Source organism: Carassius carassius, chromosome 44 (genome assembly GCF_963082965.1).
Source record: "Carassius carassius chromosome 44, fCarCar2.1, whole genome shotgun sequence".
Taxonomy (NCBI): Eukaryota; Metazoa; Chordata; class Actinopteri; order Cypriniformes; family Cyprinidae; genus Carassius; species Carassius carassius.
The window spans coordinates 7,328,065-7,342,502 of NC_081798.1; the positions used below are offsets into that span (position 1 = coordinate 7,328,065).

General features: G+C 36.3%; 2 protein-coding genes across 6 annotated transcripts in view; one reads left to right on the plus strand and one right to left on the minus strand.

Annotated features, from left to right (window-relative positions):
• Window positions 1-14,438, minus strand: part of LOC132126551 (SLIT-ROBO Rho GTPase-activating protein 2) — a 293,384-nt gene that overhangs the window by 1,187 nt on the left and 277,759 nt on the right. The gene's annotated exons all lie outside the window — the stretch shown is intronic.
• Window positions 1,577-6,565, plus strand: LOC132126361 (lumican-like). The gene is made up of 4 exons (XM_059537571.1): window positions 1,577-2,414; window positions 2,802-3,435; window positions 3,663-3,980; window positions 6,177-6,565. Exons 2-4 carry the CDS (start codon window positions 2,814-2,816, stop codon window positions 6,326-6,328), a joined length of 1,092 nt encoding a protein of 363 aa, XP_059393554.1. The 5' UTR covers window positions 1,577-2,414; window positions 2,802-2,813; the 3' UTR covers window positions 6,329-6,565.

Consider the following 14,438-nt stretch of genomic DNA (forward strand, 5'->3'; position numbering starts at 1 on the left):
TTTATTTTTAAAGCCATAAAAATATGTAAAAGGCTTAAATTCTGTGTTTTCAGTAAAAATCATCTCCTTGGACATAAAAGTGCATCCATTTGTTTTGATGAATTTACTATTTTCTGGTAGCTAGAATTCAGCAGAAAATAAATTAACATGCCAAAGTACACTTTAATAACCCTATGGCATTAGTCAAACCATTATGATATTAGCCCATTTCGTCTGAATTCGCACAGTAGTGAAGAAAGTTTGAGATATAGCGCCATCTAGACATCAGTTTAGGGAAAAGCATGTGGTTCTGCAGCCAAGATATGAGTCACATTCACAGATGATCTCAATAAAACATAACTGATCATATCCAATCCTATAGACTGGTTTTAATAAACAGGCTTCACCAAAGCTTTCAAAGTAACATAAGCAGTATAGATGCATGAAACAAGGTTTTGAGAGAAAAGAAAAACATTAATTTTTCACAGGCAACAGTGCATAAGCTCTTAAATGTAAGGAAACAGAAATACCCTGTAAACTGACTGTCACACCTGCTCTGTAACATCTCCTCCAGCTTGCCTGTCCTGGGCCATTGGTTAGGCATGACTTTGCCACGGCAGTCTGCTAACCGCAAAACCTCCACAAAGACCTCAGTTATAACATGCCAAGGGAGAAACAGCTCACACGACTAGTGCATGCTTATGAAAATGCAAACACAAACCACACTGTACACATGTAAGCAGTGTTTTGACTGGTTCTAAGTGTACACAGAATTTATACTGACTGGAAACTCTGCGAAAACATGTGAAAAAAGCACTGAGAACAGTGAGGAAGTACAAGAGAACATGAGTGTAAGGAATTATGGATGCATAACCCTAAATATTCTGAAGGAGATCCAGACACAGATTAATTTAACCCTACATAATTTAGCAACAAGTTTTGATTCCAGTGTTCCATTCTAAGCACTACAGTTATTTCTTTCTTTAATTTTTATTTTATTTTTTATTTGTATTTCTTTGCAGTCATTCTGCAAAGCCTGCCGGGTTACAAAGTAAGATTCCAAAAGCACTGGAAGGTTCTTCATTTCCTTCTGTTTAAATGGAAAAGAAATCTGGCAGCCAGTGGCAGTCTACAGTGTTTCAGGGAACAGAATAACATAAACACCCCTTCAAAAACACTCTAGCTCAAGCGCAAAGCAATACTTTTAGAGTTAAGTCAGTTTTATATATATAAAAAACAGAAAACTACCTATCAAGCATTTAAAAAGGAAGGTTAAAAAAACTGAAGTAAAAATTTTTTTTTAACTTTATTTATCAATGTTAAATGGCAACATTTTGGGGGTTACAGTATGTTTGCATTAGGAAATACATATTTTACACACACACACACACACACACACACACACACACACACACATATATATATATATATATATATATATATATATATAGTTAAATTATCAATGTAAAGTTGTTGCATTGTGCTTTTTTAGTTTTCTTTATTCTATTTCCATGTGAAAAGCTTTTTTAAAAATGTACTAAAGAATGTAAATATTATTAAATATTTTTTAAAACAAGTATTGAGTATAAAAAAGCATTAAGAATGAAATAATATCATCAAATGAAAACAGCCTTGCTTTTGTGATTGTTGTGGTTGAGTGCTAGGGGGCACTCTGACTTTTCAGACCTTCATAGACCAAAACATTGTCTCATCCCTGTGGAAGGGCTTTGATGTGTTGGGCTAAAGCTATCTTAACTAAACTACTCTCTCTCTCCCTATTTTCTTCTCTCCTGCTCTCTCGCAGACTAACAGGGTCTGTTTGGCTCCCCAGGTCCCCTCCAGCTGTCTGAGTGTAACCATTGCTCTCTGTGCTAGATGTTCCAGAGCTGACTGCTGTGCAGGGCATGTCTGCAAAGAGAAAATATACTGCCTTTAAACATATTCCCCTTACTCACAGGCCCGATGACGTGATATTATAGTTCATCAGTCAGTGGTCTGAGGCTGTTTATGTAACAGTATATGGTTTGCATAAGCATTAAGATATGATTCCACATCAGTTTTATATTATTTAAAATCAAGCTTTGAACACATTAAATCAACAACAGGATTTCTAGCCATACATTATGTGATGTGTATTAAACCAAAAGATATTAAATCTCATCAGCATTGTCTATAAAGATTGCCCTTTCTATGCTGCAAGCACACACGTTTTTAACAAATGTCGTGCAGTGGTTAGACTCCAACCATAAGCTTCAGAGACAGGTTGAAAAAAAAGGAGTGAGAATAAGCTGTATGGAAGAAAAGGCCATCGCTGAGTGAGGAATGTTTCAGTAGCTGTGTAAAACTCTCCAGGTTGCTCCGTTTAAACGTCTACAGGGATAGTCTCTACAAGTCTCCGTTCAGAGGCTCTTCTAACTAAAATTGGCGGGTGAAAGGTATGCTCATTCCTCTGGCATATGTAAATGCATGTGTTTGTAATGTGACGAAAGAGAATTGAAGAAAATCAATGGAAAGTAGCATTTTTAAACCAGTTTAGCTTCTTGCCTATTTAGCCACGCTGTGGTTGACACTGAAATAGAGTTTATGTAGACATGAAGTTGTATTTGGCATATTATTAGATTTAAATAAGCAACAATGCAAAAGCTCTGCTACTGTAACTTACAAAAAAGCCATTGCTTTTATATATCTTTATCTAAGTAATACTTGTTGAAGCTTTTATTAATGCTATGCTATTGTGAGTTGTTTAATTATAAACGCTTTTATCAAAGTTAAAGGCTTTAATACATACGGTATACAGTACATAAAGTTTCTGTTTCATTTAGGCAGGCGCACGAATGGATATAAGCACAATTTTCTTGTTACTCTCTGTGTGTGGGCTGACTTGGGCCTTCACGCTGGACTTGGACAATGGAGGTGTACCACTCTGGGTCAACCGTTTTTTGGGAGAGCCGAGTGTGTTGACTTTGAAAGATCGGATGGATCCCGGATGGTTTCGTGCTGTTAACACACAAAGTTGTCCTTTGGAGTGTGACTGCCCTATCCAGTGGCCAACAGCTCTTTATTGTGACAACAGGGGCCTTACCCAGCTTCCCTCTGGCCTTCCGTCCCACACACAGTACATGTTTCTCCAGGGGAATAATATAACTAGCCTTGGATCCACATCGTTCGCCAATGCCACAAACTTGCGCTGGTTGATCTTGGATCGCAATCAGTTAGTGAGTGAGAAACTCAATAATGTGTTGTTCTCCAATCTCACCCACTTGGTAAATCTTTTCATAAATAATAATAATCTGACAAGGGTGCCAGTCGGACTGCCTAGTGGACTCAAGCAGCTGCGACTCGCATATAATCGCATCGAAAAGATTTCTAAAGGTGCTTTCCAAAATCTGGACAATTTAACATTACTTTTGTTACAAGGTAATCGTCTGACGACTATTGAAGAGGGCGACTTAAAAGGTATTCTCTGGTTTTTATATTTTTTAATTCATCATTCAGAAGATAAATCTAGAGATGCACTAATATGATATTTGAGATTTGCTAGAAATGAAAAAATACTGATAAACACTGATAACTGATATGAGGCCGATAGTTTGCATCTCTACATAAATTATAAGGAAGCATTAACAAAGTTAATCATTTCGTAAACTTTAACCGTTACCTCTATCCATCATGTTCTTCACCAGGTCTAGGAGTCCTCAACCTCCTGGATCTTAGTCACAACCTCCTGGAGACTTTCCCCACACATCTACCTCCATCTGTCCAGCAGCTTTACCTCTCCAACAACTCTCTGACTGGTCTGACCCAAAACAGCCTTCATGGTTTTAATAGACTCCGTTATTTACGGCTCGGACACAACAAACTGAGGAATGAAGGGCTTGACCATGGTGCATTTAACCTCACTTCTCTGGTTGAGCTGGATCTTTCTTATAATCAGCTGACAGAAATCCCTACCATTCCCATCACTCTTCAGTACCTCTACCTTGAGGTTAACCAAATCCAAGGTGAGTTGGTGTTGGCTTCTTGTTTTAAATAAACACAGCACTGAGGTTTTTCCTTTAGCACTGCACTGACGAGAAGGCAGCACTGCTGAACTTCAGTGTGGCAGAGGAAAGTTTTCAGTCCATGAGTGCGTTTCATGCAGAGTTTAATGACAGAATAACTGCAACACATGACACAAGACAGAGAACCCCCCCACCACCACCACCCCTTTCTTTTTATTCTTACCAATACATTAACAAAACATTCAATAAATTGCTCTAACAGAACTTGGAGAGAATGTGACACTTAAATATTACTGCAGGTTTTCGAGACGAGATGTTTATAGTGGATATAAAGCACTGCTGACAGACTTCAGGAAACCAGGAATTGGTTTTGAACCAAAAAAAATCACTTCAATTTGGCAAACTACACAGTTTCTTTATAATTTGGGAATTAGCATTATGTGAATTTGAATTGAATTGGCAACAGTGGAATTTTGGAATTTCATGTGGTTTTGAAGGAACTATGGCAATTCTGCATTCTACTATATTTGCAAATTCGAATCAAATTCACATTTTTAGACCTAAACTGGAATTTAAGGAACATTTTAAATCCAAAAACAAATCCGTGATGAGCATGCCAACATAGGCAGTGACAATTTTTGCGATCCAACTCACATGTTTGCTACAGTCTTAAACATCAGCCCAGAGCAGAAATTATTCTAAACACAAAACGGTAAGCTCGCCAAATGCTTTAATAAGAACTGCTTGAATGTTTGTGTCCTGATTAACAGTCTTCCAGAACGAGGCCGTGTTCTCAGGCTGATCAAATGAAATAATCAAACATTGAACATGAAAGAATCAACATTCAGACTCAAATGGGCCATGGGAAAAGTGATGGAAAATGTGATAGAAACAAACTTTCCTTCCTCTCTTGGGTTTCTTTTCCCCCTTTCCCATTCTCTAATGTGTTTGTCACAACGTGTTTGCAGATAGACACATCCTGGAGATACAAAAGTTGACCAGAAAAAGTAGGTTAGCTGAAAGAGGAGGAAGAAAAGAAAGAAGGAAGGTTTGAGAACATCTGCAAATACTCCAGAAAGAATCCACATGTGCTAAAAGCATGCTCTGTTCTCCCCCTCCTCCTCAGAAGCACGCTGAGCTCAGTTGCAAGAGCCTTGCCTCTGGTGGACAGCAAAGGCTTCAGCAGACATTCTTTACTTTCAGGCAGCGGTCATGATTCACTCTCTTTGAAACACACAACAAAACCTCATGCCATCAACAGTGGTTTACCAGTTCAAAATGAAGAGTAATATTCTAATCATTTACAAGCAACCACTATTGAAAATGATAAAACAGATGACTGGTATATTATAGCCTAGAAGTGGAGGTTAGGGAAAGGTTATACAGCCTTTAAGAGCTACCTTCAGAAAACAACTGGAAAGAATGTAATAGAGAATGTATTTACTAGCGCCATTAAAATGATCCAGTCAGAGGGTGAAGACACTATATAGATCTCCAGAAAATATGATAAAAAATATTATTATCATATTTTAGAGGAGTGAAAACAAGCTACAAAAATAGTTACTCACGATAAGTGCTTTGCAAACACATATATTGATTATCTTACAGATTATGACTCCTAAACTAAAAGCTACAGATATCTACTGTAGATTTATTCTACCATAAAAAGTACCTAAAACAAGCTGAAACAGATCTAAAGGTTTTCACTGACACTGAAGGTGCCAATGGCAGCTCACCTGTAACTTATTTGCACGGTGCTGTGAAGCAGCTCCTCCTGTTTACGAGGGCTGTCATTTGACTCTGGTGTGTGATCTTGTGAACGATTAATGTCTGCTGCAAATCCTCTGAAGCACCATATCACATTAATCGCTGAATATGGTGACCTCATAGTCTCGCAATCTCTATCTAGTAAACAGTGGAAGCAGTGACTCAGTACCAATGTTTCAAAACAGACAGACAGACAGCTGGGAGTAACAGACAACATAACATTCTCAACCTGCTTGATGAAGTAGCTTACTATGAAAGTCAAGTGAGACAAATTGAAAAATATGTCAAATAAAGTAAATAAATACCCTTCCTGGTGATGAAGATAATGTGTAATAGTAACACTGCCATACTGGTTAAAAAAATATTATATATGGCTCTATGTTCTTCTACATTCTACTACCAGATGACTTTTGCTGTTGTGTCTTCCAGAGTTCAACTTGAGCAGCTTCTGCAGGACAGTTGGACCCACATCATTTTCACGTTTGAAGATTCTGAGGCTGGACGGTAATAAATTGGAGTATCACAAGCTGCCTCCTGATTGGGTGTTCTGTCTACGTGTCCTCCAAAACATTTATATTTGATCTAATAGAAGCAGTTAATGTCTTAAGCCTCTCTATATTTTTAGGTTTTCTGAAAACTTTGAAATACAAGCATGCAAAGGAATATTATAACATATATGCATATTTAGATTACATTAGAAAGCATGACAGCAGAAGAAAGCTGCTCAGTATTCAAGGTCTTGGTGTTTTGAATAAGCATGCTGTAAATGGTTTTATACGGTTTTAATGAAACAGTATTTAATAATACTGTTTTCACTCTTGATGTACTGTATATGGGCAGTCATATTTTTATTTTGATGTGCAGTGCAAGTCTTGCGCCCTGTCCTAGACTTGACTACACATGTTCTAAGTATAGATCAGAAGTATAGAAGTATAGATCTAAGTATATAATCAGAATAAATCTAACTGTTGAACTTGTGGATATACACTATGTGGTGCTTTCTTTGAAATAAATGAATATTGAGCATTTAGTACGAAGGTTTTTACAAAAAAACATAAAGAAGCACAACTGTTTTCAATTCTGTTAATAGCAAGAAATGTTTCTTGAGCATAAAATCATATGCAAATGATTTCTGAAGGATCATGTGACACTTAAAAAAAATTCAGATTGGCTACCACAGCAATAAATTACGTTTTCAAATATTTTAACATGGAAACCGTAATAATTGTAATTGTAATAATTCACAATATTACTGTCTTTACTGCATTTTTAACAAATGCAGCCTTGGTGAGCATAAGAGACTTATTTCAAAAACATTGCAAAATCTTACCAACCCCAAACTTCTGAATGGTACTTTTGACGAAAAATTTTGAAGGTAAAGCTCTGTTACATATAGTCTGGAAAATGTTATTATTCCATCACTGTGGCATCTCTTGTAAGATTACAATGTATTTTCCCCCAAATGCTTAAAAAATGAGGTTCCAAGATAAAACCCTTTTGTGTCAAATTATATTGACAGTGTAATTATTTTCATCTGTGTTCTATAGTAGTTTAGTTAATTTACAGTTTCCTCTGTCTCTTTTAACTGGAATTTGAATAGAAATTAATTTTCATATCATGCAATAATTCACAGCTCTGCTGCATGTGCTGGACAAGCAGTTTTATAATGAAAGAAAATCGGTATTCACAACATCCCTCTTAGTACACTGCAATACTATCAGCGCTGTCAAGAACACTGATTCTGCTTGAAAACACTACAAAAATGATTACATCCTCTTTGTGAATTCATCAAAGAGCATAGTCTTGAATCTATCGCTCTTTGGACAGAAACATTCCATTGTGTGACAAAGAACAATCACAGGTCCCTCAGTGAGTATCCATGAGCAAAATTAGTTTAGCCAAAACAAAAAATTCTCATGCTAGAGAATGACATGCCTTGGTTTCTTTTGTTTATTGTACAATGTTTCTCATTCAGTACAATAGATATGGATATCATACTTGGCTTCCTCAGGATTCGGTTAACTCTGGTTAACACAGTGTCCTAACCAAATATAAATCTCTTCCATGTTAATCAATAACCCTACTTTCTGTCCTAACAATGACAATCAGCAATATTTTGTCTGTGCTAGAAAATTCATTGGACCAAAATCCTGACCACAAGATATTGAAATATGACAATTCACTAAAATTCCACATGGAGAACCACAAAAAGCATGCTGTCTGGAGAAGCATAGCAGTAATATAAGTTAAGTGTTTTTGCGAGTGCAAGAATGTGCAAACAAACACACTGTTTTGTTTTGCATTTGAGGCAGCATTTTTGCTTTCAGTGAGGACAGACAAAGTACTTATGACCCAGTAGCAGTGTTGTGCCAGTTCATACTTAAAAAGAACTAGCTCAAAGTTCAGTTCACACAGATGATAATGAACTAGTTCATGTTCAAAGTTCTTTTTTTTTTAAATGAACTAAGTTTACATATCTAAAAACAAACTAGTTCACGTTCATTTGTTAAATTCTTTTTAAGATAGGCCACTATCTTACTCAATAGAACCTCTTTACCATCCATTACCAGCTGCAAATCACTGCCACTCCAAAACTAATCAAAATTATTGTACCAATAAACAAGAGACAATTATTATAGCCAGGAGAAAAATAATGTTGAGATAGAGAATATATTTACCCCTTAAATAATGTGTAATCATGATATGTAGAAATTGGAAAAATACAAGGTGCAGTCAAGGTATAAATTACCCAGGACTTTCTTAACAACTTCAACGGTCAAAATCATGTCTGACCCGCTCCATGTCTCATATTGCGCATCCTATCTTACTCGGTCGTGCTGTTCACTTTTCATAAATCAACATAAATGGAAAAAAAAATAACATTATAATATTTTAACAAATATGAAACAGTAGGCTATAGTATGCCTACATAGCCTACTCTCTATTTGTACAAATTTCTGCACATTAATTTAATTCAGAATTTTGCACACACAAGTTGAAAGGCATTTGTTCAAATCAAGTTCACGGATAATTGTGCGTGCATTTATTAGCCTAATAATTATTTTACTAAAATCCTAACAAATAGGCTATGCTATGTACAAAATATCAGATGAGCCCATAATATGAACGGTTAAGCATTTTCCTCCCATAGAAAACCATTATAAGAACGCTTAATGTGGCCAGAGGTGGAAAGAGTACAAAAATATTCTACTCAAGTAAAAGTACCATTACATTAATGAAATTTTACTTAAGTACAAGTAAAAGTACCAGTCTAAAAATCAACTCAAGTAAAAGTAAAAAGTAGCTCATTTAAAATTTACTCAGAGTAAAAATTACTTAGTTACATTTTAACAGTGGGAGGGAGTCAAAAATGGGACAGGCCAAGGGTGTCAAACTCAGTTCCTGGAGGGCCACAGTCCTGCACAGTTTAGATATAACCCTAATTAAACACACCTGATCCAGCTAATCTAATCATTTAGGTTTATTTGAAAACTACATGATATGTGTGCTGGAGCAGGGTTAGAACTAAACTCTGCAGGGCTACGGCCCCTTCAGGAACTGAGTTTGACACCCCTGGTATAGGTCTATTAATCTCAAACTAGTTGTTTTTAATTAAAGGAATCAGTTATTTAGAATAATAAAACATTTGGGCTGTTACCAGGCAAATCAGTATCAACAAACTCATCTTTTAATGCAGAGGAAATGCAGAAGATTCATTGGAAGTGGCATTTAGATGTATTACACTAGTGCAGGACAAGAATGCATTTAACCTGCAGTTACAAATGCATGAATAATGTTTTGATATACAAAACATAAAATGTTGAATACTCATTTGAAATTATAAGAAATTAATTATTTAAAAAAATCAAAAGATACTTTAAATGCAGTGTTGGGAAGGTTACTTTGGAAATGTAATAGGTTACAGATTACAAGTTACCCTATTTAAAATGTAATAGTAGTGTAACTTTTTTAATTACTTTAATAAAGTAATGTAACTAATTACTTTTGAGTACATTTTGATTACTTTTATAAATTTCTAATGAATGTTAATTTGCAACTGTTAATCATCTTCAACCATTTTACACCATGCAGGTTTAACCTTACAGTAGTGCTCAATACTGTCAGACTTTCACCATCCTTCATCACCTGAATTAAGATGATCACATTTGAACACATCCACCACACAATCAGACTTTAGTACTGCCTTTTACTTTGAGATTGATCTGAAGTTCAAAGCAGATTTAAAATCAAAAGAAACAGTTTATAGATATTGTTTTTGAAACCAAATCTTTGCATAACTACAGGCATCTAACTGCATCTAACAATGGTTTGGGGAAAAATAGTTAATAAAAAAATAAAAGCATATACATCAACTCAAATACGGTTATCTAATAAGCATGTGTCCTATTTTGTGTACTAAACTCCTGAAACATTGGTGTCTTTTTGAAACACTGCTGTCTCTTTGTATATGATATGATGATAGTTTCTCAAAATAAGTAAAAAATGTTCATGAAGTGACTGTTCTAGAGATTAATTTCCATGAGGGGCGGACTGGGAAAAAAATAGGCTGGGAAATCTCACACTCATACACCCACAACCCATTCTGAAACATGGAAAACCCTATTTTTTTTTTTGGACCTGAAAAAAGATTTGAGTTCTCTCCTGAACTGCACCTTCACTCCCATTATCCACCCATCTCTCTCATGACTTTAATACTGAAGATTTTTATTTGACTTTTACCATGTTTTGTAAGTGCAATTTTGTTTTTTTTTGGCAAATGAATTACCACTTGTATTTATTTTTACTACAAATTCCATAGTTAAACCACGGTTAGTGCCATACCATAGGCTACATTAATTTTCCTAAGGGTTGTGTTTTTGTATCCACTAGCTCCCCCTAAACCTATGATAAAATATGATGATTTGTCTGCTAAATTTCTACTGTAACATTACAATAGATAATAATGACGTCGTTTAGCTATACAGTATTTTGAGTGATTGCGAGCAATGTGCTGCTGCTGCTTGACTAAGTAAACAAAGACAAAACTACATTAGCATATTTACAGATGAAACTGACCTGCACCTGAAACCCTGAACAGAAGTGTCGCTTCTCTGCTCCAGCTGTGCGCTTACACAGTTCACTCCGGTCTCTCTCTCTCGCATTGATTACTCAGAGTCTGATCCAAACCGCTCGGCGGAGGCGCGGAGAGCGCGCGAGCCCAACCATTGCCAGTCACGACTAACCGATTCATGATTTATTAGAGATTTAATTATCGAATGGCGGATTCGGAAATAATCGCTTTAGTATATTCGGCCTGCAATTATACAATAACAATATTAAAGTAGAAGTCCAAATCGTCTGCCAGGCCACCGGGAATAGTCCCGGTTCTCCCGATGTCCAGTCAGCGCCTGATTTCCACAGACACGCAGAACGTGCAGGATTCATATTCAGTCTTTTTGCGGCTTAATATTCACAGACATCAGTCCATATCGGGTTTTGATTCAAGTGTACTGACCTACTTTTGATTTATTCGTCCAAAATGTGGCATATTGAGTCCGCGTTATAGGCTGAATTCCATTTTTATGACTGGATTCTACTAATGTGTTTTCCGCATCTCGGATATTATGGGTCATATGTCTTAGTGCAATTTGGGAAAGAAATAAGCTGTATGTGGATGTTTGTAAATATTCAAATGTAATCCTCTTTGTAATCGTTACAATTTTCATAAGTAACTGTAATTTAATTACTCATTTTTTCTTAGTAACTGTAACTGATTACTGTTACATTTATTTTGTAATTAAACTACGTAACGCCGTTACATGTAACTAGTTACTCCCCAACACTGTTTAAATGTGATATTAAAATGGCCAGTATGTGTCAGCAAGTCACTGTTAATAAGTGAGTCATTGCGATTGAACCGAATCATTTAAACGGTTGATTCATTCAGGAACGAAACACTGTCACGTTGCTCAGAGACGCAAAACTGTGCTTTGGTGGCTGTGTTTGGAATTATTTTCTGTTTTAGAAATAGAGCTAAAAAAGGCAATATGGTGTCTAAAACGCAAGTCTCTTAATTAACTTGTTTACTGAACTGTTATATATATATGTATGTATGTATATATTCATGATGATTTTTGGAGGAAAAGACGGCATTCTTTGTGTGATTTTGATTTAATGTATGAAATTATATAAATATGTGAATTTTCTGCCCCTATATCTTCAATTTTGTGATCATTCTAAACATAGGCGCCGATTTATGTTTTTCTCCGTGGGTGCTCAAGGGCGCAAGCCATTTAAAAAATAAAAAAATAGACTAGGCTATTAAAAAAATATTGCATTTCAGAACCTTAGGCTAATGGACAGCGGCCGATACAAACACACACAACAGCGTCACTTCTCAAAAATACAAACAGGATTGGAGATGAAAAGTTTAACTGACAAGTAACCGCTAATGCGTTCAGCTTCTTGGGAAATTAATGTTTTGTAAATATTGATTAAAAGACTATTGCGAAAGGACAGCGTTTCCATTAACCGATTGTTGCGACTAAAATAATGAGTTTCTGGGAATGTCTACCTCATTTATGTTTCGAGGTTTCTTTTGATAGTGGCATGGCTTTTCTTTGAGGTTTCGAATCCATTATTCATATAGGCTAAAAAAATATTTTTTTATTTTATGTATTTAACAAAGAACTTGTATTCTGTCCAAAAGTAGGCTACTTTTGTGTCCATTAGTTTTTCCTCTTTTAAACCGTATATAGGCCTATACTTGAGCAGAAAAATGTTCCCATTTAAACCCTGTTACGAACTTTAAGGAGTCTAGGGAATGTACCGTAACATTTACATATTAACGTACTGCTGGGTATGAAATGAGGTGGAAGAACATGACAGACAAAACTTTGAAAGAGAAAAAATACTGGACGTTTATTCACAAAAAGCCAAAGCCACTAGATCCAGTAAAATAATGTCGATATATCAATATTAATAGGTTTGGCTTTTTTTTATAACAAATCTGTCCATTTTAGTCTGATTAATGATTAGTGATTACGGAAAGCATTAAATGATTACATACTCGCACGGCACTGTATAGTGGGGGATGGGACGTTTTCAGAGACGCTGTGATTGGTGGATAGGATATGGAACATGCATGCGACTGGTTATGTCTCTGTCACTGACAACAACATAACCAATCACAGTGTGGCAGACGCTTCATAGCGCCAACTGCAATGTTTAATTTTAAATAAATGTAGCCTACTGGCAGTCTGGCACTGGCACACGTGGGTGCTCATTTTTTCCGTGGGTGCTCGGTATTTTCCGTGGGTGCTCCACGGTATCGGCGCCTATGATTCTAAATGCATTTTAGGAGACTGAATCACACAGTGAAAGAACGCACTATAAGCGCGCACATCATTAAAACAAAAAATATGATATTATCGCAGATGATATATATAGCACACTCCTCACCACTGTCTTTTTGGCTAATTTGTGCAAAACCTCTTGCTAAAATGTCAAAGCTTCATTTTAACCACCAATGCAACGATGCAATTATTTAGCTTACCTCTACATTCTTGCGAAGGGTTGATGTCTTGTCGAGATTTTATAAGCTGCTAGTTTGGTCTTCCTAAGCAAGTACAGCTTACACTGCATAATAGAGCATACATATGGCCAGGGGTTCACTTCATTTCCTTCGAGTTCAACTTCAGAATATGACGGGGTTTCGTTTTCAGCGGTGTCTGCGCCACTAACGCCTGTTTTGACCGTCTGCATCTTTCTTGTGATTTTAGCGCCAGTTTGCCCTCCTGCCCATTATTTACTGACGTAGTTTCCAGGGAGCGATTTTTTTTTTTTGTTTTTTTTTTTTACTCAGTAATTAATGTGTTTTAAAATGTAGCAACAAAATATACTTAAGTAAAAGTAAAATTACAGATTTAAAAAAATACTTTAAAAAGTATTAGTACACAAAAAAGCTACTCAATTACAGTAACGCGAGTAAATGTAATTCGTTACTTTCCACCTCTGAATGTGGCTTAATGCAGATTAGAATGTCCCCTTATTATGTCGAAATAACGAGATATCGATACTAGGCTACTGTGTCCACCGGGGTCTCCTTTTTGATCAGCGGAAACGATTTTTGCTTGTTTGGGATCTGACTGTCCAGCGTATTTGAAAAAGTTAAGCAAACTTTCCTGTCTTTTTGACATTTTTCCCCTGCGTGAAACGATCGAGGCTAACAGCAATCTCAACTAGTACAACAAGCGCGCAAGTCATGTGTCACAAACATTGAACGCTACACAAACAGTAATTTTTTTTTTCATTTAGGCAATTAATTTTAGTGACACAGGAGGTGCCGGATCCAATGTCGGAGGTGACGAAACATGTTCCTGTTCAAATTAAGCCCTGGTAAAACCTGACTTTTCAAATGATCGTGAACGTGAACTGCGCGTTCTGTTCATTCCTGCCAGAGTGAGCGACGCTCTCGTTCATGTTCATTGTATGAAAAGTGATTCGTTCAGTTCAGCGTTCGTCGAAAATATGAACGCGTTCATGCACAACACTGCCCAGTAGACATAGAAGAGAGTGAAGTCAACCACAACATCTTCAGCACATGAGCTCATTCTCACCAGTTCAGTGGAATTACACAAGTAACACAAATCATGCTATATATATATAGCATCTATCTATCTATCTATCTAT